The following is a 25,056-nucleotide window of genomic DNA, read 5'->3' on the forward strand; positions in this document are numbered from 1 at the left end:
GGCCTGAATGGCCCTTGGCCCCGCCTCCGGTCTCTCTTACAACACCGACAGCGCAATTCCTTTGTGATTAGCGAGGACTTTAGGATGTGGGACAGGAATGGCGGCCCGTTTACAGGTTCCGCCCCTGTGGGCCTGATGCTTTATCTTTAGGCCTGCAGCAAAACAGGAGTTTTTATCTGAAACACGTCTGAGCTCTGAAGAGCTGTCACATGTCTGTGGTCACATGACCTCAAGCCCAGTTTGTGAGACAGCTAACATTTGTAATTATTCAAAACTGACCATTTAGAGAAAGAAGGACGTCACAGAATCCTGAGAACAGATGCAGATCTGAAAAAGGCTTTGGTCTGAGGGGCCCCCCCTGGAGGACGGGAGACTCAGGGAGGAGGGGTCCCTCATGACGCCTTCTGAAATCTGGATGAACGTGTTTAGTTTAGTAATTAGTCTTTTGAACGCTAAAGGTTACAGGAAAGACCAATAGAATCACCCAAAGGAGGCATTTTTCCAACATCTTTTTAATGCATGTCTTCATTTGAGGAAACAAAAAAAGATGAAAGATTTTCTCACAGACACGCCACAGACGTGTTTAGAACTAACACAAGGCTGTCCGTCCATGCTGCCTTTTTCAGAGCTTTAAAAGCAGAGAGGACTGACGGCAGCCATTCAGAAAGACACGAAGTCCCACTTCAACTATATTTTTGTCTACTGCAAAAGTGGTCTTTTAATTATGATCATGCAGTTTTAGGCAAAATCAAATAGTCTGTTGTTTTTTATTAGTTTTATATCCTGTTCTTAAGCCTTTCAGAGGAAACTATATCCACATATATGATCATATATGACCTTTGGCAAACTAAAGAACCATTCTTTTATGGAAAATGAGTTATTTTCTCCGCTTATTTTCCTACCTGAAGTAAGACGACTCGATTTCTGAGGCTCCGCCTTTTTATCTCCTTGTGGGTACTGCCCATTTTATGACATCATCCTAGAGCCTCAGCAGCATGTCTGAGTTTCTCCCACATAAACAAAACATCTGAACTTTTACAAAGATGGACGTTCATTTTGTTCATATAAATGAAATAATTTAGTCGATCACAGCTAGCTCCATGGAGGAAGTGGGTGTGTGTTTTAGCCTGGTGGCGGAGCTGGCAGAGCAGCATCTTCCTGGAAGGGGCGGTTCCTTACTTTGGCATGTCACAATGTGAGAACCCACTGGTTTTCATGGATTGGGAGGGGCTGGTGCTCAGAGAGCAGGTTTTTAGAGGAATACTCAGAAAAAGTGGATCAAAATACCACTTTGGGGTTGTTTATAGTGAAGAATGAAGATTATGAAACATTCAGATTAGTTGGTTTACCTTGTGTAGAACATTTAGGACATAGTTTCTGCAGAGTAGCAGCAGGAGTTCATTAGAAATTCGTCTGTGAGTTGTGGGCAGGACTGTTGGTGCAGAAGTGGCTAATTTCCCATCATCCATCTGCTTACACTCTCCCCCAGCTAACGTGAGGCACCTCACAACCCCAAGCTAACATTAGCAGTGCAACAAAAATAGTGATCAATTAGGCCTGGGCGAAAAATCGATTGAATGAAAATATTCAAATTTTTTGTTACGGGCAATTTAGAAAAAATAACTAAATCAAGTTTTTGTGTAATGGCGTATTTTGGCTCCCCAGAGCTTTCGTAGCGTTAAGGCCCGTACACACCGGGACGAATTTCGCGCGCGATATTCGCCGACGTTTAACGCCTCGTGACTAAACAAAGGGCACCAATGTGAGTGTGCACACCGACGCGAAAAACGCCACGCGTAAAAGCGTCATTTTTAAAAAAACGCCTCGGGTTCGTTTTTTTGGTTTGACGCGCCGCGTCAAAAACTATACGACCAATGAGAATGGGGCTTCTGCACACGTGTCTGGAGCTTCTGAAGTTACAGTAAAACACAACTTGGGGGCGCTCAAACATAAAACTGTCTTGCTGAGCACACATACATAACGGCGAAGAAGATAGACGCCAAGTAGCGTCTACACTGCCGCATAGAAATAAGACGAAGAAGATGCACTCACTGACGGACATTCTAAAATATCCCCGAAAACGCTCATGATACATTTTCAGCTCTTGTACCAGTCGATAAAACTCCCCATGTTCTTCTCTTCTCGTAACTATGGCATGTACCCAAAATCGATGTCTTTTCCAGCGTCTTTCATCATTCAATAGAACAATAATTTCTTCATCGCTGGAACTGGAGCTAGAGCTACTGGTGCTATTTACACGCTTGTATTATTCTGACAAGCGTGTAAATACTTGCTCTCTTCTTCTGAGTGAAAAGCGACTTTAAGAAGCGTAAAGTTGCGCAGCGCCACCTTGTGTACAGGGGTATTTCTATTTTACATTAAGCGCCATCTAATGTCAGGGGATGAAATTGCATGTTCGCTCGGCTCATCGTCAGCGAAAATCACCTGGGTGTGAACACAAAAAACATGGCGAAAAACGCTGGCGAATAACGGCTGGCGAATATTCGTCCCGGTGTGTACGGGCCTTTAGTTTCACACGGCGGTATGGCAGGCGACAAACAACAACATCATAGCAGACACGAAACAGCAACCGACAGCATGGCTACCGGTGAGAGGAAGTTTGTTCCCAAGAAAGGAAGAAAATCATCTGTTGTTTGGACCTGGTATGGGTTTTTGCCACAGATGTGGAGGAAGAGACCCCACGCTGCAACAATTGCCTACAACACTTGTGCACGCTCTCAGTAACTTGCACGGCACAGGGCTCCAGACTAACTTTTTTCACTAGGAGCACAGTGGCCCCCAACTGAAAATTTTAGGGGCACAACCAGAAAATTTGGGGGCGCATATGGTAAATCAACATTTTAAGCAAATCTACTAATTTCCACTGTATTACAAATAAATACTTTAATAATAGATGCAGAATTTACAATGTACTGTTTCTAATTCAGTGTCACATTTTATTCTGCACTTTTGAAGATGCAACAACAAAGTAAACAACAGCACCATTGCTGTCATGACAGTACAAATGGTAAAAAAAACGGATAGAAATTCATCTTTGTGAAACCAAATAGGTGCAGCCAAGATGCACAATAAGCGTGTTTGAGATCACCCAGGTGGACTCAACGCTGCGCAGATCACCTGGTGTGTGACGTATATTTTAGCTCCAACATCACCTGTCAATCATCACAAAAATATCAGGAGAAAGGGGTGGGAGCAAGGGGCAAACCTACCCGAACACAGCTGGAAATTTAGTACTGAACTGACTGAAAGGTGCCCTACAGACTACAAAAACCATGTGTCCTGATGGTTTTTGTAGTTGAGTGATTAATTAAAATAATTTAAAATACCAATTGATTAAAAAAAGGCTGCATATATTACAAAACATTCAAATAAATATAAAATATGTAATAACACAGATCACAGTAAGGGGGAGAGGAATATTAAAAATAAATAGAATGTTAAGGACAACTCCAATTTCCTGTTCTCTTTCAGTCTCGCTGCAGATCCGCCTTCATCTCACAGCCCCCCTGGTCTCCCCAACGATCCAGGCGAGGCGCTGGTTCATCTCAAACACGTCTATCGTTGCATTTTCCACACGTGTTTTCAGTGTGTCTAAGGCTAATCTTGTTGTTGCTCGCACATATTTAAAGTTCAAGCCCCGTTAGCTGTCACGCATGTAGGTGTGGGACATTTATTCTCCTCAGCTGACCCGACTCCCGCGGGAGCGGTGTGCTGCCGTAACGGCCGTGCATAACCGTTTGATGCGCCGCTGTGACCGTAACCAAAACCTAAACCTTCCTCCGGTTCTGTGTGACCCAGAGAAAAGTTCAGCTCGGACTGCATGTATGTAGAAAATTACGAGCGAATAGCTACGTTCTAAAGGAAATTAAGGAACTCCTTGATGTCATTCATACAAACTGGCGGGCTGCATTAACATTAAACTTTCATATTAAGGTGGGGGCCGCAAAATATCAATTTTGGGCCGCAAATAGCCCGCGGGGCACGAGTTTGAGACCCCTGCTGTACACTCTGGCACTGGTACACTAGCCGCAGGTCGGAAGAACGAATCAATAGTTCGCTTACCCGTAGTTCAGACGCAAATACCAGGTTGTGATGACATTTGTCTCCGTTTCCTTCCCACAGATGTTTACGCGCGCTTGATTGTCTCTAGGCCCCTCCCCCTCCACGCATTTTAGCCACTTACAGTGGCTTTCCCTATTCTTCTCACGACACATGCATTGGCCGCCTCACAGACCACGCGAGTGTGTGCTAGCGTTTCATGAGTATGTGCGCGAGTGTGTGTGTCTGCCTGTGTGCGTGTGTGCTCACGTCTCATTGATTATTTCATTGATCATTGACGTGCCCCTTCCACGTTTAATGTATAAAAAATACGATGGTTGGGTCAGGCAAATTTACTGGTAGCACATGTGCGACTGGATGTAAAATTAAGTCGCACACTCTCAAATTTTGGTCGCAAAATGCGACCAATTGGTCGCAGTCTGGAGCCCTGCTTCTTCCTCTTACACACCCAGCGTGCTGACACACACACACATACACAAACTCATTCAACAACACCTATATAGTTATTTCATTAGTTAGATTGTTAGTTGTTACTGTTATTTGTTAATAAAGAATACAACGTTGTAATTATGAATTGTATTCATTTGAGACGCAGCCGCCGGGGGATTTTGTGTTCGGCGGCAGGGGGGGTTGCGGTTGACCGCGACACCGAGACTCCTGCTGCTTCATCAGCTCGCTGATCAAAAGTCCCACACCGTCACAGCTCTAGTTGAGGTCAGATCTTAACGATACTGCGGTCTTGAAGAATGTTGCCCCGGGGCTCGTTCAACACCGGGGCTTGGTACCCATCACTAGGAAAGGGGCACGGTGGAGAACAATCACCAAAGCGGTCGCTTTGCATATAGCCAAAGACATGGTACCCATATATGCCGTTGAGAAGACGGGGTTTATTGATTTAATTAAAACCTTAGACCCCAGATAAGAGCTGTATTGTTAATCCTTTAGAAAATGGTGCTACTCTCAAGGTGAATGTTTGTCTCCTTTTAGTCTAGACTACAACATCAAGCCAACATTAGCGGTGCAACAACAACGGTGAGCAATATCAGAGCTATCCAGATGTACAGTTTTGTGGCAGATGACAGCTCGGACAAGGAAAACGAAGATGTCCAAGAATCTATTTGTCTGCAAGTGGACCTGAATGGAGCAGAGCAGAGAGGGTTTGGCCGAATTCTTCCCCTATCCCTACGGCTTCTCCCTACCCCTACATTTAGCCCTCCAAATGGAGAGTTACAGAAAAATAGTGTCTTGTAATTCGGACATCACTCCCACTCGATGATGTCATCAATAGTCACCGGTCATCCACGTTAGCGCGTAGCTGTCGGTGCTCAGAAAATGCAAAACAACATCAGTTTTATAGCTTCAAAAAGTCACACAAAAGCAAAAAGTTATTACTTACATTTGCAAACTGTACTTCAGAGCACACCCACGTGAAGCAATGCGTGCAACGCAGATTATCTTCACGGCGGAGGGCTCTGTTTCCCTCTGCTGCAAGGGTTTCCCCTTCAAAAGACTATTTCAGACCCCCCTATCCCTCCCAATGTCCCTACAATTGGAGGGATAGGGAGAAGCCAGAAGGGTAGGAGAGGAATTGAGATTCGGCCAGCTGTGTTTACACAAAAAGTGTGTAAACACAGCTGAGACTTTGTTTCAAAGAGTGACAGTGCTCTGAACCTTTTATCTTCAATGATTTGTGATCTTCACTGGTGTCCATGGATTACATGAAATCTTTCCACCTTTATCCACCTTTGTCATGGTAGGGAGAGCACGTCAATGGAAGGGTGGGGTCATCTAAGATAGCACAAAGGTTAAATAAATCAAAATTTGCTTTAAATTGTCTGCCGTTTGTACTTATTGCTTTCCTTAAGTACGGGGGACAGAAAATCTGGAAAAAATCGGAAATCGAATTAAAAAATATAGAATCGGAAATTGATTTTGTTTTTAGGCCATATCGCCCAGCCCTATGATCAATATCAGATCTATCCATCCGTCCAGTTCTGATCCAGATGCCAGCTCAGACCAGGAAACAAAGACATTCATGAATCTATCTGTCTGCAGGTGGATGATCAGAAAGGGGCGGAGCAGGCAGACTTTGGCCCCGCCCATGGCAGTCGCTGCATCACAAACATGAGCTTTTTCAAACTATGGGTTTTCATCTTCTGGTCCAATTGGATATGGATAAAGAAATCTCAGAAACAGTTGTAATCTTGATTTCTTGTCTTTAAAGCCAACATGACCTGATGGGATCTGTTTTTTCTAGCCATCTTTTTTTCAGACTCAAACCTGTCCAGCTAGAACTCTCATAATCTTCAGGAATTCTTAAATTCCGCTCTTGTTTCTACAAAACAAGGAGTTACGTCACGTGTTTTTCTAGTTCCAACTGTTGTGTGGACGCTAGAATTAAAGCTGGTAGTTTGATTCCTGCGCTGCTGAACTCTGCCGCAGAGGGCAGAGGATGACGGCGGGCTGTTGCTGACGGAGCACAGCGCACATTTATGGCGCAACATCTCCACCTACCTGACATGTTGCTCCTTTGAGCAAACACAACAGGAATGCTAATCCCACAAAAGCACGTTTCAGACAGGAAGTCCTCGTGAAACTCCAGGGACATCAGACTCTTCTGTCTTTTTGAACGTCTTCCTCAGCACGCTGGACTCTTTCTGAATGGCTGACAATAACCTGAAGGTACGCTGTCACACAGCCAAACCCGGTCAGATGAAGGTGAAGTTCTCTGCTCGTGTTTCCTGGTTTCATTTTGTGTGAATGTGACCTAGAAAAGCCTCCATTGACTGTCTTCTACCGACAGTCAGCTCGGTAAAAATGTGGACATTTGACAGCTTTTCTGATGTAAACGTCTCCACGCTGTTGCTTCATTTGCCGCCACTACACGGCACAACTGGGATGCCTTTCATCCATTTTTTTCAAGGATTTTTGAGGATCATTTTTTATCTAACTCCAGAGAAAATCAAACCTTTTGAGCAGAGAACTTCCAGATCAAAGTGATGTGGTATTGATATGTGTGACTCTAGAATGAGGAAGGGCGGGGTCGCCTCCTGCAGGAAAGTACCCCCCCCCCCTTATGTTCTGTCTGCTCCTCATTTGTAGGTCATATTAATTGTGACAGCCTGTCCTGCAGTCTGAAGTCATAGTTAGCTAATGTCTTTGTGACCTTGCACATTCTGAAGCCATAAAGGTCGACGTCGCTTCTCAGCTTTCAGACAGAAGAAATGAACCGCAGTGCAGGTCTGCTGTACTGTGGAGGAGACTTCTTGTCAGAACTTGTGCTGTTTCTTTTGTAACGTCTGTTGGGTTTACAGGGGGGGGGCTGATACTCAGCTTTTTGTTTTTGGCTTTTTTAGCAAAGAGGTCAAACTGAAGCTCCTCCTGGAAACGGCTCCTAACGCCTCCTGCTTTTCAGCATGCTGTTGCAGCAGCAGACATGCCTTACTGTCATTGTGTCCCTTTGAACATCCAGGTCAATGTTTCACTAGTCTGCAATCAGCTGACCGGTCTTGTTGCATGTGTAGAACGTCTGTTCACTTTGTGTTGTTGTTTGGTTCTGGTGAAAAAGCAAAAGCGCTTTTGAACAGACCACAGTGAAACAGGAAAGAGAAGAGACAGACGGACATGAAAGGCAACTGGACGCCTCCAAACACGTCAGAAACTTTGACTTCCTCAGACCCCTTAAGACGAGAGACGAGCGCTGTGTGCCTGCAGAACCTCAAAACATAACAGACGGTTAAAAAAAGACGTTAGTGAAACCAAAACTCCATCAGTCCTCTTTATGCAAACGGGAAACCTCCAGGATTTCTCCCAGCGACGCGTGTTCACATGTTCTTGTCCAATCAGTGTCAGCCCTTTTGACATAAAGGTGTGTGTGTGTGTGTGTGTGTGTGTGTGTGAAGGGGGGGTGTAGAAACTTTCCCTCAACAACTGCTGCATCTCAGTCTTTTATTATGCTCAACAAAATCAATAGAAAACAAGTTATAAGAAGAACAATAAAGGATCAAATGTAAAGATAAAAGTCATAAAGACAGTTGGTCTACCTTCAGCACGTTGGACCAAACCGATGTGGGCCTGACGGGGGACACCTGTCTCCTCTTTGTTGGCTAACTACGCCTGTCCCGCTGGTATCAATCATACTGATCAGTTATCAATAGGCTCAAACCCTGCTGCAGATGCAGGGTCTGGTTTCTCTCAAGTGTAGATCAAATCAATGACTCTATGAAAGCTGGACTGAGTGACTCCTCCCCCCTGGCGTTCCAAACAGGAAGTGGCTCCAGGAAGCCAGAATTCCATAGACTTCCATAGAGAAACAAACAGCTGTTTGTCAGAAGAACCGATCTGGATCTGATAACTTTTTATCTTTATTATAAGTTATTCCAGTTATAAACCGACCAATCAGATGCCTCAGTAAAAGCATGTGGTGCCCGCTGGCCCCCACCTCAATATTTGATTGACAGATTCTTCCGAGCCACTTCCAGTGGAAAGGGGTGTAGACTTCCAACAAGCTTACTCCTGAATGACGACAGTAGTTGCCATAGAGACGTGACTCAGGATGACTCGGACCCATCGCTGTCGTCTGGCTCCATCATGACGGCGTCTGTCGCCAGAAATATGGCGACTGAATTGGCTTCATTTGGCTGGAGCTGGAAGTGAGGCGCTTTCTGTGGGTGACGTCACAGCCGCTCAGTCCAGGTCCACAGTCGATGAGCTGGATGCAGAGAAGTAGGAGGGAGGGGTCAAAAGGTCATCGGATCAGAAATACGTTTTAAAACCCACCATTAGACACGCTTCTACCTCTGAGTCCCAGCTGGACAGAAGTTTGTTTCTTCATGAGTGGAAATGAAAATCATCTGTCAGTATTTGATCTTCATGTGAACGTCCATCTGAAACGAGAGACGGTCATTTAGACCTAGTTATTGTAACACAACTACCTTATTGTGTTACGTCCTTACTGAGTGTAAATGTGCAGGACTTTCTGTCTAATGACCTGTGCAGACAGCATGAAGCTGTCCTTCTAAACTAGAGCTTTCTGTTCTCTTTCTGCTGTCGCAGTGAGCTGTCCGTGGACCAGAAGGCAGAAACCTGCTTCTCTGTCAAACACCAGAAGATTTACCAAAATGTTTCCTCTTGTCTTTCCTCTCTTAGATCTCTGGGGAAAAAAAGGGAATGCTCGATCGCTTCACCAACTTATTCAGCGTCCGCAGGAAAAAGAGCAGCAGTAAACATCATTCGGACGCTTCGGTGAACTCGAGCTCGCCGACGTCGCCCGTGTCGCCACACTTTATCCCGTTTCAGCAGCGGGATGGCGGAGCAGCAAACCCAGCAGAGTCCCAGAACATGAAGAAGAGTGGAGACGGCGTCAGCCAGAGCTCCAGCCTGTCCTCCCTTAAGACAGATGACGGCGATCTACCGTTTGCAGACAGTAACAGCAGCGGGGGGGGCAGTGTGAGGGAGCTGAGCGTGGGTCCTGTCAACGGGGAGAGAGGGCGGGACGGGGCTGCAGCGCTTCCCTCCGCCAGCTCGTCACAGAAGGTCTTTTCAGACTCAGTCATGGAGGAGGTCAGTAAAAGGCTGCAGGTAGACCTGAAAGAGACGAAGGTCCTAAGTCCCAGTGAGGACAAGCCGTTCAGCCCCACCACGCTCGTGTCTCTAAACATCCCAGTTTCCATGGCAACGGAGACCCCAAAGTCTCCTAATTTAACCTCCATCAGCTTGGGATCCAAGAAAACTCTGGTGAAGACAGGAGAAAAAGGCCACAGCACCGCTCTGAGAGGGATAACCTTAGCCTCGTCTTCATCGCGTGGCGTCACAGCTCAGCAGGAAGTGGAACCGGAAAGCTCGGGAGGCGGGACCACGGCCGTGACATCATCCAGAAGCTTCACGGGGGAGGCGGCAGCCGCTGCATGGAGCCATCCACCAACCACTGACAGCCAAAGGGGAGGGGGGCCGCCTGCTCTGCCTTACAAAGCCGTATGGGTGGAAACTCACCTGGGGGAGGAGGAGACGGAGGGGGTGGGGGTGGCAGCAAAGGGTGGCATGCAACAAGAGGAGAAGGGCTTCAGGGCGGAGTCTCCTCCTTTGCTGGCCATACCTGTTACTGTGATACCTGAGGACGACGCAGAACCTGCGGGGGCCCTGAGAGGCCCCTCCACCCTGCCACAGAGGCCTCCTCCTGCCACCCTTCCACGGGCAACCATCTCCCTGGCAGCGTCTGCGCAGGAATTTCAAACGGTCCCACGTCGGCCGGAGAAGCCCCAAACAAACATACGACCACAGCAAGGATTCCTTCAGGGGAAACGGGGCGTCTGGGAAACGTGGCGGACTGTCAGCCTGCCTCCAAACGACACTTTCTTTGCCCAGAAGGTGGTCGTCAGCCCAGAATCCAGTTTGGAGGAGGAAGAGCTGCCTGCAGGGTCATCCTCAGAGTCCTTTCACAGAACAGAGGACAAACTGTGAGTATCGCCCGTTTCTTTCCTGCAGGAATGATTTATTGATGCCGTCGATCCTGTTAGGAAGATCTAAGCTTCCATGCAACCTGAGCTGCTGTTTCCCATGTTGCATTGCAGCAGCAGAGAACAATGAGCTCCGGGACCCACACTGAAATATTCACACACAGTAACACCTAAGCAGACCCTGTGGGGGGGTTCTAGGTTCTGTGGTTCACGTGTCAGACTGTATGTGACGTTCCAAACATGAGAAACAAGATGATCCCAGATTAAACATGAGAAACGTGTTCATGGTCACTGTGAGTCTGCCTTTGTTTGTGCAGAAGCTGCTGCTGACTTTGTTCTGTGCAGCCTTTTGTTAGAGCTTCATAGAGCTGCTGCACTTTCAGGAAAACATATCCAAGCATCAGATCGAAACTCTGGACCAGCAGCTGCTGAGAAACAACCAGACGCGTTAAATGACTTCATGAAAGTTTGGAACGTGACGCCCGGCTGCTTCTGTCCTGTAATGAGGAGAAACTGTTCTAATGACTTTGTATTAAACCGACATTTTTTAGGTCTCATAGCCTTTCTGCTGCTGGACCTGAATGTCTTCAGCTAAAAAACCATTCAGACCCACAGAATACCTGAAACCACTAAGTTGGTCTGCCTGAATGCTTTTTAACGGACGTTTGATGTTTGGATGAAAGGAATTGGGTGCAGCGGTTTCTTTGTGTATTTACACAAACACACACACACACGCACGTACACACCCAAGCACGCACATACCCCGAGCTCCACGCTGTTTGACTAGTTCAAACGCAGTCATGCAGTCGAGCATTCAGGCGGGAAAAAGTCAACCTTAAAACAGCACCGAGCTCTAGTGGAAACACGACTGTGATCATGTGATCGTGTGATCATGTGATCGTGTGATTGTCTGATCGTGTGATCATGTGATTGTGTGATCGTGTGATTGTGTGATCGTGTGATCATGTGATCGTGTGATCATGTGATTGTGTGATCGTGTGATCATGTGATCGTGTGATCATTTGATCGTGTGATCGTGTTGGAACGTCCTCACTGTTTTTCAGAGGCTGATGTTAAAAGACGTTTCTGTGAAAAGCTGTTTCTTTTCAGAAGACATATGTTTGCTTCTGATGAATCCTGCAAACATAGTAAGCATCATAAACATAAGGAATGAGAGTTTCATCCTAAAGCAAACCTGCAGATGTTACTACCACAGAACTTTTTTAGTTCTTTAACCCAAATGTTTCAAAAGTCCCAAAACCCACAGCAGGAATATCAAACCGGTCTCATGTACAAATTGACTGAAGAATTTATAACATTTTCTTTTGTGATTTTTATTTAATTTGTATTTATTTTGTTTTCCTAAAACCCTGTTTTCTGCTCCTGTGACAGATTACGAGGCCTCCAAAGTAACCGCGACACTGAACTCAAAGACAACAGCTCACTAACAACCACACAGGACAGCAGACAGCCGCACAGCAGACAGCTGGAAAACAGACAGCCAGACAGCAGACAGCTGGAAAACAGACAGCCGGACAGCAAACAGCCGGAAAACAGACAGCCAGACAGCAGACAGCCGGAAAACAGACAGCCAGACAACAGACAGCCAGACAGCAGACAGCCGGAAAACAGACAGCCAGACAACAGACAGCCAGACAGCAGACAGCTAGAAAACAGACAGCCGGACAGCAGACAGCCGGAAAACAGACAGCTGGAAAACAGACAGCCGCACAGCAGACAGCCAGACAGCAGACAGCCGGAAAACAGACAGCTGGAAAACAGACAGCCGGACAACAGACAGCCGGACAGCAGACTGCCGGACAACAGACAGCCGGAAAACAGACAGCCGGACAACAGACAGCCGGAAAACAGACAGCTGGAAAACAGACAGCCGCACAGCCAGCCGCACAGCAGACAGCCGGAAAACAGACAGCTGGAAAACAGACAGTTGGAAAACAGACAGCCAGACAGCAGACAGCCGGAAAACAGACAGACCAACAGCAGACAGCTGGAAAACAGACGGCCAGACAACAGACAGCCGGACAGCAGACTGCAGGACAACAGACAGCTAGAAAACGGACAGCCGGACAACAGACAGCCGGACAACAGACTGCCGGACAACAGACAGCCGGAAAACAGACAGGCAGACAACAGACAGCCGGACGACAGACAGCCGGACAGCAGACTGCCGGACAACAGACAGCTGGAAAACAGACAGGCAGACAACAAACAGCTGGAAAACAGAAAGCTGGACAACAGACAGGCAGACAACAGACAGCTGGAAAACAGACAGCTGGACAACAGACAGGCAGACAACAGACAGTCGGACAACAGGCAGCCGGACAGCAGACAGCCAGACAACGAAACCTCGCTGCCCGTAGTCGAAGGAAAAGCACATTCTGAGAGCCCTGGATTGGTTGATAAGTCTGCATTTTCAGTCATGAACAAATCAAAGGCACCGGTGGTGAGGATGGGGTTAAAAGGTCGTGAATCCGGCCCTGCTGGTAGGGTGAAAGCAGCAGTAAGTCAGCAGACCACAGGCACTGGACCGAAGGCCCCCTCCTCAGCTGCTGCCCAAAAGGCCAAGAACGTCACAGCAAAGACCCACGGCGCCAACGACGGAGCCAAAACAGAACCTTTGAGTAACCGTGCCTCTCCACAGGACCACAGCAGCACCGCTTCTCTGCTGCCAGTGTGGAAAAACCAAAGCACAACAGAGTCTAGGTCCAAACTCCCCAAAAGGTCTCAGTCAGATTCTGATGGAAAATCCCAGGACAAAGCATCAACAGGGTCTCACTTTTCACAGAAACAACTCAGATTTAAAGAAGCTGCCAAACTGCAAACCCCAGCTGGTGGCAAAACAGATCCTGATGGAGCCAAAACCCAGAGATCTGGGTCAGGTATCCTCTCTCCCACTAAATCCCCCAAGATGACTGATGTGAAGCTTGTTCACAGAAAACTGGACCAGAACTTTGAGTCTGCAAACCTCTCAACCTGCAAGGAGGAGGAGCCTGAGAAGAGAGGGGTAAAAACCTCCCCGTCAGGAGAGGAAAAGGGTAAAGATGCCAGAAAACAGCAGGAAAGCACCGCCTCCTCGGCTTCTAAAAGCCGCCTGCCGGTGTCCTCCCCAGTAAAACGGGAGGGGGACGATGTCATTCAGAGAAGCGGGTTCAATCTGAGAACATTCTCTGGACCAACAGACCCTGGCAGAGAAACCCGGACTCAGAGCCCGGACCCCATTGAGCCTGAAACAGCGCCCCCGCCCCCTGAAAGCCCAAAGACAGGTAAAAGCTCATCATCATGTCATGTTTCTGATGCTGAAGTGATAAACCAGCAGGCTTCCTGCTTTCTGTTTGGTTCTGCTAGACAGATTAAAGCCTTCGGCGCTGAAACCCATAGACTGTGCAGAACTGCACATAAAGTCTGCATATTGTTAACACTTTTTAGGCATCTGTATTTCTCTGATTATCAGGGCCTCTAATGTTGTGTCTTCATTCTGAATGTCAGATGAGAATGAAACATGAATATTCTGCTGTGAACCTCAGATCAGCTGGATCAGATAGTCTGATCCAGATAGTCAGATGAATCTACCAATGGTAGGTTATCTGATCAGATAGTCTTCTGTTTTCACTATCACAGTGAACTCAAGTGTGACCACATTCTTCCTCACATGATCCTTTTTGTGGGTTGTTGAGTGACAGTCTTGTTTTTTTTTTCTTTCAGGAACAGGAGGTGTGTCTTTGACCAAAGCCTCTAAACAGCTCCCCAGGAGAAGCGTCAGCCACAAAGACGCCGACTCTCCCACCAGCTGTGATCCGCTGTCACCTGGAACGGAGAAAAGCACAGTTTTAAGGTTCCCCAAGCAGAACGACAACCTGAAACAGCCTCCCAAGCGGCCTGTGAAGGACCCGGCTGAGGCCTCATCTGGGTCCCTGCGTCAAACCAGAGGCCCGAGGAGTCCCACTAAGGTCACACTCAGGAACTCCCAGCACCCTGCCAAACTGGAGCATTCAGACTCACTGATGGGCTCTGCTCCAAAGACCAAACACTTCACCACAAAAGATCACACCGATGGGAAAACAAGTGATGTGACGTCTAAATTCAAGCTGGCAGAAGAGTGGGCAGCACTGACGGGGGATCAGACCGAGACGACTGCAGACAAGCTGATGGACGGGGAGACGAGGGTGCTGGAGGCCAGTCTGAACCCTGACGCTGGGGACATTCCATTACTAAAAGACCGGAATGCAACGTTAGCTGAGGAACGACCAATGAGGGTCACAGAAAAACCTTCATTTCAACCTGCAGCCTCTGAGGCAGGAGGAAAGCAGGACGTCAAACAAGACCAGGCTGAAGCTCCGCAGCAACATGTGTCTCGCTCTCAGAGTATGAACACAAAACAGGAGCTGGAAACAAAGTCATCATGGAGCGCCGCCACAACACTGACAGACTCTGATGTTTTTGGGAGGCAAACGCAAAGCTGTGATCCTCAGTCAGCCCGCGAGAAGGAGGATAAGCCTGCATCTCTGGACGGGAACACCACTCTGATTCATGAAGATGCAACTGAAATGACATCCAAGCCTGTGGTAGGAGGCAGTGTTTACCGTGAACAGCTGACCCAGACTCACATGGAAGCTTTTACAGCTGGACCTGACTCTTTCACAGAGCTAATGCAGGTCAGGTCGACGGCAGGAACCGAAACAGAGTCCTTCAACGATGAGTCCGGACCTACTGATGCAAAGGCAGTTTCACCAGACCCAGCCACAGAGGAAACTGACAAAACCTTACAGATGCTAAAGCTGGGTCCAGGAAACAGTTCTGAGGCAGAGGAGGAGACGGAATGGAAGGATGACAGGAAAGTATCTGAAGACCAAACAGAGACTCCGGCTGTTTGGGAAATGCCCGGTTATGCTGAAAAGCAGTCAGACAAGGAGGTTCTGACCCAAATAGCACATCCAGGATGGAAGGAGAAAGACCCAAAACCAAAGGAGACGCCGAATCACTCTGCTGCAGAAACAAGGGAGTCACAGAAGGTTACAGAGGAATTCAGAGAAACCCCTGATGAAGGTAAACTGAAGAACAGCATTACAAACTCATGGAGACCGAAACATCCAGTCCCAGAGGAGAAGGGTGAAGCAAATGAGGAACCACGGTCTGTTGGTGTAAATGTCGTGCAGGACATGAGAGCAGAGACAGAAGAAGAAGGTCCCACCTGTATGGCTGAGGCCAAAGAGCAAGGGCTTTTACAGAACAATGGTGGGGAAAACAGCCCCGCAGCTCTGCAGCAGGTGGAGGCAACCGCCAAACAACTACTGACTAAAGGGGCGGAGCTCAAAGACGGTGTGTCCTCCAAACACATTGATGACGTAAAGAGAAAAGCAGCTCAAGAAAAAACATCCATCAGTTCTGAAACATCTGATGCTAAACCTAAAGACGGCAGCAACAGGATAGAAAACAACCTGACTCCTGAAGATGGAGAGACGGAATATAAGAGAACAGGAGGAAAGGCAAAAACAGCAAAAGAGTCCAAAAGCCAGAATGTTCACAGAAAACAGAAGCAAGACACGGTCGAAGGGAAAGAACGACAAAAGCATTCCGACGATAACAAAGACGACACAGACATGTCTAAATCCTCAACTAACAGTTTGGTCTGTGAGGCAGAAACTGTCAAAGTGGAACAGATACCGGCAGAATCTAAAGATGCCATAAACCCAGACAGGCCTTCACTGCAGGATCCAGAGTTCATAAGACCCGAAGAAGAGAAGAAATCACCACACAGAAATCTGGATTTAGATCAGAAACAAATCATTTTGAGCAGAAACACTGAAGCCATTGAGTCTTCAAAGAGTTTGATGGAGGAAACCAGGGTTTCTGAAAATGAGTATTACAAGGTTCAGATATTAACCACCATTGCTGCTGCTGCTGACCAAGACCAGGACGGCACAGAGAAAAGCAAACCCACTGAAGTCAGACCAAATCCTGGCATGAACAGGATGTCAGAGACAGAGGAGATCCAGGATTTAGAGCCAGGAACTGAAAGCCAAAGTCAATGGCCAAACGGAGAGACTGTTAGTGAAGCTCTGCAGGACCGAAGGGCCCAAACGACCCGCAAACATTCAAGCCACCAATCAAAAGAAGATCTGCAGGTTCCAGAGAAGACCCCTGAAGGGGGGACAGCAGAAGAACTTCACGGCCCTGACTCTGGGAGGTCTCATACCAATGTCAGTGATTCATCATTAAAGACATTAGAGAATGAAACACACAGGAATTCCCTCTGCAACCAACACAACACAACCTCCACGACTGTTGGACAACAAGGCGTGGAGCTTAAGAAGCCAGAATGTGCATTTATGAACTCTGGTCTAGAACAGGAACCTGAGGCAGAGGAGTTAGAGGCACCAGAAGACGAAGGACACAGCCAAAGTCTGCATCTGCAAATAGAAAGAACCGAAGAGGAAAACGGTGAAAATACAAAAGAATCCGCAGAAAATGGTGTGAGATCAGCTGCTAAACCAACTTCTGATCGTCTACTGGATCAAACACCTACAAGTGTTGGAGATCAAAATATAGAGAACATTCAAAAAGATCTAGAAACACTCGAACAATCAGAAAATGTAAACCTTCGATCACAACAGGAATCAGACACAGTCAGAGCTGAAGGTCACGGTGGAACAATGAAAGAACCCAACATAGATGCAACTCCTGAAACGGTCAGAGTTCCCCCTGAAGATACCAAGGACCACGCTCAAGCCGAGAGATCAAAGAGTTCAGAAGAGGGAGGGGCTACAGGGGCTGCAGTTGACCTTAGCAGTCAACAGGTTGAAACGTCAAATGTTGCACGGCAAGAGGAAGTACCAGAACCAGAACAAAGATCCAATCATATACATACTCCTTTAGAACTGAGATCCGAGACGGAGAAAACAGAGACACAAGAAAACACAACAGGATCACAAACTCAAAGGATTATTGATACGAAAAGCAGGAGTGAGAGTCCTGAATCAGAGAAAGAGAAGGATGGAAACCAAAATGTTGCTGAAAGCTTCATCCATGTCCCACCAATGGTAGATTCTCAAATATGCACAACTGGGGGGGAATGGCATGAAGAAACGGCAAATTACAGAGAAGAAGGAGCAGCAACGTCACACCCTCCAGTTCATCACATGGAGCGTTACTCAGAGGTCACACTTGAAGTTAAAGTTCAAGATCAAACAGTTGGAGGACACAGCTCAGATACGACTCACGCTTCTGACTCGGAATGCACCGAAACCATCAGAGAAGACACTGAGGTCATATCGTCACTGGAGACCAAACCATGCAAAGAACCCAGAGTTTTAGGGAAGGATTTAGGGAAAATTAAGTCTACGACCACGACGACAGAAGTGATGCTGGATGAAAGCAAGAGCGCAGTTCAAGAAGACGCTCTGTATCCGATTGAAACAAAAACGACAGCAGTAAAGAGTTTGGTGTCTGTGGATAGGGTCAATATTCCTCTGCAAGATCAGTTACCAAAAAATGTTACTAACCTAGAGTCAGCCCTAGCAAAGGAAGGCGGACTGACCGAAGCGGAAACTTCAAACACTCCATCAGAACAAGAACTGGAAACAGTGGAAGAAGATGAGCCTGAGTCACAGAGCACCACTGCTGAAGACGCCAACATAAGGAATGAAGGGGAAAGTTTCCCTCTGGAGAGTGTGATGACAGACATATCAGGTGCTGCACAGAAGATTCCTGTTGAACGAGAGGTTGAGATGGTGGAATCAGTGCAGACACTAGAATGTTTGAATGATCAAAACCTGAGAGTGGAGACAAGAGAAGGGTTAGAAGATCCAGCAAAGATCCAAGTCCAAGAACATGTAGATGGAAGGAGCAGCAGTGACACAAGCAAAACAAGCAAAAGCCAGGGCAGAGCGACAGAGTCTGAACATCCAGACCACCAAACGGAGCAAAGCTCTGAGACTCTGGGAATTGAAGGGAAAGAGACAATATGTGGGGAAGACGAGCACTTTTCAGTAAGGACGCTCTCTGAAGATACCAAAGGAAGCATTGATGTCCAACACAAGAGCTCAGCAAGTGAGACGGCGGACTCTGCTGGAGGCATCGGTGCACAACAGGTCCAGGAGATCCCGACTGCTGATCAGCACCGCGGGGAGACGGTGGAATGTGTTTTACTCGAGAAAGCTGAAAGTGAGCCTCCAATAGAATGGACTGTTGCAGAGGAAGGGGTTGAAATGAAAACGTTAGAAAAAGACTCTGAAGCTCCTGATGCCGAACGAGAACTGAAGATTCCAACACAAGAAGCTCAAGAAAAAAAAGGCGGTGACTCTGATTTAGCTCCAGGTAGTAAAGCTGACACTGACCTGGAACAGAACGTCCTGAATGAAAAGGCGTTTGAACTTGTTAGAAAAGTGATAAGTGCTGCTAGTCAGCAGCTGACGGCGTTAGCAGCTGATGCCAAACAAACACAAACCTTGGAAAAAAGTGTGTCCAATAAAGTAGACGGTGGAGACCAACAGGGACAGTCCACAGCTGTTTCTGCTAAGCTAACCCTTAAGTCCAGTCCTCAGAATAATGAGGACAGTAAAGAAGAGTCTGCTGCAGGCACTTCTGGGGATTTGAACCTCCAGACTCTGGAAAAAACCCCACCAAGACTGATGTTTCAGGAGCTTTTGTCTGCTTCAAATGAATTATTTTCAGTCCCTCAAAGTCTCGAGCGAAACGCTGGATCTCCATCCTCCTGGTTAGATGTGGAGCATGGCGGTCAACAGAAGAAGGAACACAAACGAGAGCTACACTCGTCAACAAGCTTGGATGAATCTCTCAAGCCGGATGATATTAATGATTTCATAAGGAATATCAAGGCCGGGGGAATCCCCTTTTCCTTACCCCGAAAGAAGCCAGTTCTTAAAAAACCACCATCACCACATTTTGCTTTGCCGCCCATCAAAGAGGACCATTATGAGCAAACCTTTGATCCACTGGAGTTTAAGTTTGGCTTAGGAAAAACAGGTAGGACTGTAACAGATCTTTCACCGGCCATGTTCATTAAACACAAAGCAGAACACAGGGAGAGCCAAAGCGATGCCACAGCAGCACAGCCGGCAAATGCCTCCTCTGGGGGGGAAGAACAACATCTACAGAAAGAAGAAAAACAAGCCGAAGCAGGAAAAAAAGAGGGGCAAAACAATGAGCCCGGGAAGGCCAAATCAAGACTGGAGAGCATCTCCATCCTTTCCAACCTACTGACCTCCCCTCGGACTCCTAGGAAGACTAGGGAGGAGGTTTCTTCCAGCAGCACGCTGTCTTCAGACAGGCATAGCGGAGGCAATGACGTACCTCTGCCCACCGTCACTCCCGATACAGGCACTGAGACCAGAACCCATCAAGGCCAGGCCCCAGTCCATGGGGCTGAATCCTCACATAGCCTCTCTCCTCCTCTAGCTGCTTCCCCAGAGATGGTTTTGTCAGAGCATTCAAAGGAGGACCCTAAGAGGAATAACTGGGAAGTCCAGACCCCCCAAGCCTCTGCACAAACAACCCAAAGGAACCAGAACCTCTCATCTGTGGATCCGTTCTTAAAGTCAGGCATTGACGCCTCCAGCGGGGCCTTGAAGAGCTCAGCAGGACTGACTTCACCGACAGAAAACACAGAGAAGACCTTCAGAAATAAAGGTTCTGTTACTAAACCCAAGGTAAGGACCAACAAACTGACTGATGTCAACACAAAACCAGCGCAGTATGTCAGAGGTAGAGCAGTCCCCCTCAGAGAGAAAGCTTCCCATTTGTCCGCCCGTGTGTTGAAGTGTCCTTGAGCAAGACACTGACCCCCAATGCTCCTGGTGGTTAGAGGCTGGCTTCAGAGCGCACATGTCATTCCACGCACGCTCTCACGCCATTCCACGCACACGTCATTCCACGCTCATGTCATTTCACGCACACGTCATTCCACGCTCATGTCATTCCACGCACACGTCATTCCACGCTCATGTCATTCCACGCACACGTCATTCCACGCTCATGTCATTCCACGCACACGTCATTCCACGCTCATGTCATTCCACGCACACGTCATTCCACGCTCATGTCATTACACGCACACGCTCACGTCATTTCACGCTCATGTCATTCCACGCACATGTCATTCCACGCACATGTCATTCCACGCTCATGTCATTACACGCACGCGCTCACGTCATTCCACGCACACGTCATTCCACGCTCATGTCATTCCACGCACACGTCATTCCACGCTCATGTCATTCCACGCACACGTCATTCCACGCTCATGTCATTACACGCACGCGCTCACGTCATTCCACGCTCATGTCATTCCACGCTCATGTCATTCCACGCACATGTCATTCCACGCTCATGTCATTTCACGCGCTCATGTTATTCCACGCACATGTCATTCCACGCTCATGTCATTCCACGCTCATGTCATTTCACGCGCTCACGTCATTTCACGCTCATGTCATTCCACGCTCATGTCATTCCACGCACACGTCATTCCACGCTCATGTCATTACACGCACACGTCATTCCACGCTCATGTCATTTCACGCGCTCATGTTATTCCACGCACACGTCATTCCACGCACACGTCATTCCACGCTCATGTCATTCCACGCACATGTCATTCCACGCTCATGTCATTCCACGCACATGTCATTCCACGCTCATGTCATTCCACGCACACGTCATTCCACGCTCATGTCATTCCACGCACACGTCATTCCACGCTCATGTCATTCCACGCACATGTCATTCCACGCTCATGTCATTCCACGCTCATGTCATTCCACGCACACGTCATTCCACGCTCATGTCATTTCACGCGCTCATGTTATTCCACGCACATGTCATTACACGCACGCGCTCACGTCATTTCACGCTCACGTCATTCCACGCTCATGTCATTTCACGCCCACGTCATTCCACGCCCACGTCATTCCACGCTCACGTCATTCCACCTGTCATATAACAGCAACAGTTTCCAAAGACGTGGTCATTATCACGCCGTTTTTTCTTTCACCACAGCTAACTCCTTTTTCTTCTTCTACGGTACAGCATTTAATTTCATGAAAGCTGACGCGGACAGTAATGTCATGCGATGTGTGAAAGTATAAAGTTTTATTTTTAAAGGAAGTGTCATCACTTATAGAGGTGGGCGGAGTCACAGTAGTGGCGCTGCGTGAATGGACCCTTTCCTTACGACCTCTGAGGGAAAAAAGCTCACTGTGAAAAGAGACTGTTTTTAAAACCAGATCAAGTGTTTTCACACGCACGCACGCTTGCAGGCACGCACACACACACACAAAAAAGTCTTTCAGAATATCTGAGACATGTCATTCCACGCACACGTCATTCCACGCTCATGTCATTCCACGCACACGTCATTCCACGCTCATGTCATTCCACGCACACGTCATTCCACGCTCATGTCATTACACGCACACGCTCACGTCATTTCACGCTCATGTCATTCCACGCACATGTCATTCCACGCACATGTCATTCCACGCTCATGTCATTACACGCACGCGCTCACGTCATTCCACGCACACGTCATTCCACGCTCATGTCATTCCACGCACACGTCATTCCACGCTCATGTCATTCCACGCACACGTCATTCCACGCTCATGTCATTACACGCACGCGCTCACGTCATTCCACGCTCATGTCATTCCACGCTCATGTCATTCCACGCACATGTCATTCCACGCTCATGTCATTTCACGCGCTCATGTTATTCCACGCACATGTCATTCCACGCTCATGTCATTCCACGCTCATGTCATTTCACGCGCTCACGTCATTTCACGCTCATGTCATTCCACGCTCATGTCATTCCACGCACACGTCATTCCACGCTCATGTCATTACACGCACACGTCATTCCACGCTCATGTCATTTCACGCGCTCATGTTATTCCACGCACACGTCATTCCACGCACACGTCATTCCACGCTCATGTCATTCCACGCACATGTCATTCCACGCTCATGTCATTCCACGCACATGTCATTCCACGCTCATGTCATTCCACGCACACGTCATTCCACGCTCATGTCATTCCACGCACACGTCATTCCACGCTCATGTCATTCCACGCACATGTCATTCCACGCTCATGTCATTCCACGCTCATGTCATTACACGCACACGTCATTCCACGCTCATGTCATTTCACGCGCTCATGTTATTCCACGCACATGTCATTACACGCACGCGCTCACGTCATTTCACGCTCACGTCATTCCACGCTCATGTCATTTCACGCCCACGTCATTCCACGCCCACGTCATTCCACGCTCACGTCATTCCACCTGTCATATAACAGCAACAGTTTCCAAAGACGTGGTCATTATTACGCCGTTTTTTCTTTCACCACAGCTAACTCCTTTTTCTTCTTCTACGGTACAGCATTTAATTTCATGAAAGCTGACGCGGACAGTAATGTCATGCGATGTGTGAAAGTATAAAGTTTTATTTTTAAAGGAAGTGTCATCACTTATAGAGGTGGGCGGAGTCACAGTAGTGGCGCTGCGTGAATGGACCCTTTCCTTACGACCTCTGAGGGAAAAAAGCTCACTGTGAAAAGAGACTGTTTTTAAAACCAGATCAAGTGTTTTCACACGCACGCACGCTTGCAGGCACGCACACACACACACAAAAAAGTCTTTCAGAATATCTGAGACAGTCAGCTGGAGGTGCTAGATTCAAAGGAGGTGATAGATGTTGTCAGCATTCCCGCTTCATCCTGGAGCTTAAAGCTGTCGGATCGTTCTCTACTTGAAGTTGAGGAAAGTTGTTTTTTTCACAGGTTCCTGCAGTGAGAAACTTCCACAGAAGACCTGGAAAGGTAGAAGGCCCAAGCATGCTGCATGTCTCTGTCACTGCGCTGTTTCTGTGTCATCACTCCGTTCACTGTGTTCTGTGTTTCTGGACTAAAGCTCGTCATACATGAACACGCCCAGTTTGGCGGAGAGGCTTTTGAGGTCTTTGCAGACGTCGAAGACGCTACAACCATGAAGTTGTCGGCAGTCATCTCAGTCAAAGTGGTCAGAGGATGGTAAGGCCTTTCTGCTGCTGTCTCAACATTGCAGTTCCAACTACAACATCTGTCCGTTTGCTTCAGCTGCTTCATGTGTTTGGCTGGAAGCTGAAGCTTTTCTGCTCAGAGAATCTTTCTAATTCAGAGGAAGCATCAGTGACCATTTGAAAACCTCCTGTTTTAGCAAATCAAAGTAGTAGGGAAGCTTCTTCTTCTCTCTTTTACAGCTGGCTTCTCTATGAGAAACCTGGCTTCCAGGGTGGGATCATTCCCCTTGAGGAAGGCGCGATGGATCAAATAGAGAACATGTGGACGGAGGAGGAAACTCTGGAACCAAACCAGACGGATCACCCGGCTCCAGCGTCACCTATGGTCATAGGGTCACTGCGACTGGCTGTCAGAGTATGTACTTTTTTACCACTTTGAGGTTTTGCTCTTTTTTATTATTATTGGTATCGTTTGATGGCACAAATGGATTTAGCTTCTTCTGGGTTACCTAGTTTTGAAATCACTCCTGTTAGAGTATTGTGGTGTTTTTCTGCATGTATGAGTAGCAGCATCACTGACTTTGGATTTGGTTTGTGAAGTTTAAACATATTATTTTCATCTCCACACCAATGTTTAGTAGAACATATATGTATTTAGGGTTTCATGTAGAAATAACATGGTAACAATTTCCAATAAGGGTCCCTCTAATAATGTTAGTTAATGCATAAATAAGCATCAATTAACTGTTAAATAACATGTTAACAGACACGTTTATGCATTACTAATGTATTATTTCATACAATAGTTAGCAGTTAATAAAGATTTAATGAATAAAGCATTAATAAAGGTTTCCCTATGAAATTGATTAGTGTTATGTATGCATCAATGTTTGCATGCAACTTTAATTTAGAGGAAGGAATGTTGGAATTTAGTCTTTTTAGTGTGTTTTAAAGTTCTTTCTTTGAGAATGAAAACACTTTATAACAAGGATATGTCATCTTTTTGCAAAACATTTCCTATGAATCGACCGGAAGGATTTTAAAAGAAAGTTTGGTATTCATTTAAAACCAAACAAAAATTAACGACATGGAACGAAATGAAATGAGACAAGACGAAAATAAAATAAAATAAATGAAACAACACTAGCTCTTGCTTACATAAACACAGTTTAAAGCATGAAATCACAGTAATAGAGTAAAAAAGTTGATTATCTTCCTGAACTGACTTGAGATGGGCAGAGAGCGGTGACTGGAGCAGACTTAACTGACGTGGGTGAAGGAAACAGAGAAAAGATGGAAAAGTTTGATGTCATGACAGGAATGCAGAGGGACAGACAAAGGAAATATTAGTGCTGAAGACATTCTATTGCAGGAAAAAGGAGCATAGAGAGACATAAAAATGGGGGGAGGAGCGCCGCTATGTTCTCATGCTTTCCTCTGAACAAGAGGTGGTGGAAGATGAAAAAAGAGCAGCGCTGT

General features: G+C 47.0%; 1 protein-coding gene and 1 long non-coding RNA gene across 3 annotated transcripts in view; one reads left to right on the top strand and one right to left on the bottom strand.

Annotated features, from left to right (window-relative positions):
• The window catches only part of crybg1a (crystallin beta-gamma domain containing 1a), a 49,871-nt gene that overhangs the window by 17,223 nt on the left and 7,592 nt on the right, over nt 1-25,056 (top strand). The window contains exons 1-7 of one of the 2 annotated variants that reach the window (XM_011490655.3): nt 6,608-6,762; nt 9,229-10,535; nt 11,928-13,819; nt 14,259-20,221; nt 23,360-23,398; nt 23,490-23,608; nt 23,818-23,992. In XM_011490655.3, the coding sequence (XP_011488957.3) occupies nt 6,742-6,762; nt 9,229-10,535; nt 11,928-13,819; nt 14,259-20,221; nt 23,360-23,398; nt 23,490-23,608; nt 23,818-23,992 (9,516 nt within the window). In that variant the 5' untranslated portion in view covers nt 6,608-6,741. Of the gene's footprint in view, nt 1-6,607; nt 6,763-9,228; nt 10,536-11,927; nt 13,820-14,258; nt 20,222-23,359; nt 23,399-23,489; nt 23,609-23,817; nt 23,993-25,056 lie in introns of those variants that run through there. The other variant, XM_078940358.1, reaches the window with a different exon arrangement.
• On the bottom strand, nt 8,653-9,175 carry LOC144988954 (uncharacterized). The gene is made up of 3 exons (XR_013653060.1): nt 9,036-9,175; nt 8,878-8,966; nt 8,653-8,791 (listed from the first exon to the last, which is right to left on the bottom strand). It is a non-coding gene; the product is annotated as an uncharacterized LOC144988954 (long non-coding RNA).

Source organism: Oryzias latipes, chromosome 22 (assembly GCF_053564925.1).
Source record: "Oryzias latipes strain Hd-rR chromosome 22, Olatipes_Hd-rR_3.1".
NCBI lineage: Eukaryota > Metazoa > Chordata > Actinopteri > Beloniformes > Adrianichthyidae > Oryzias > Oryzias latipes.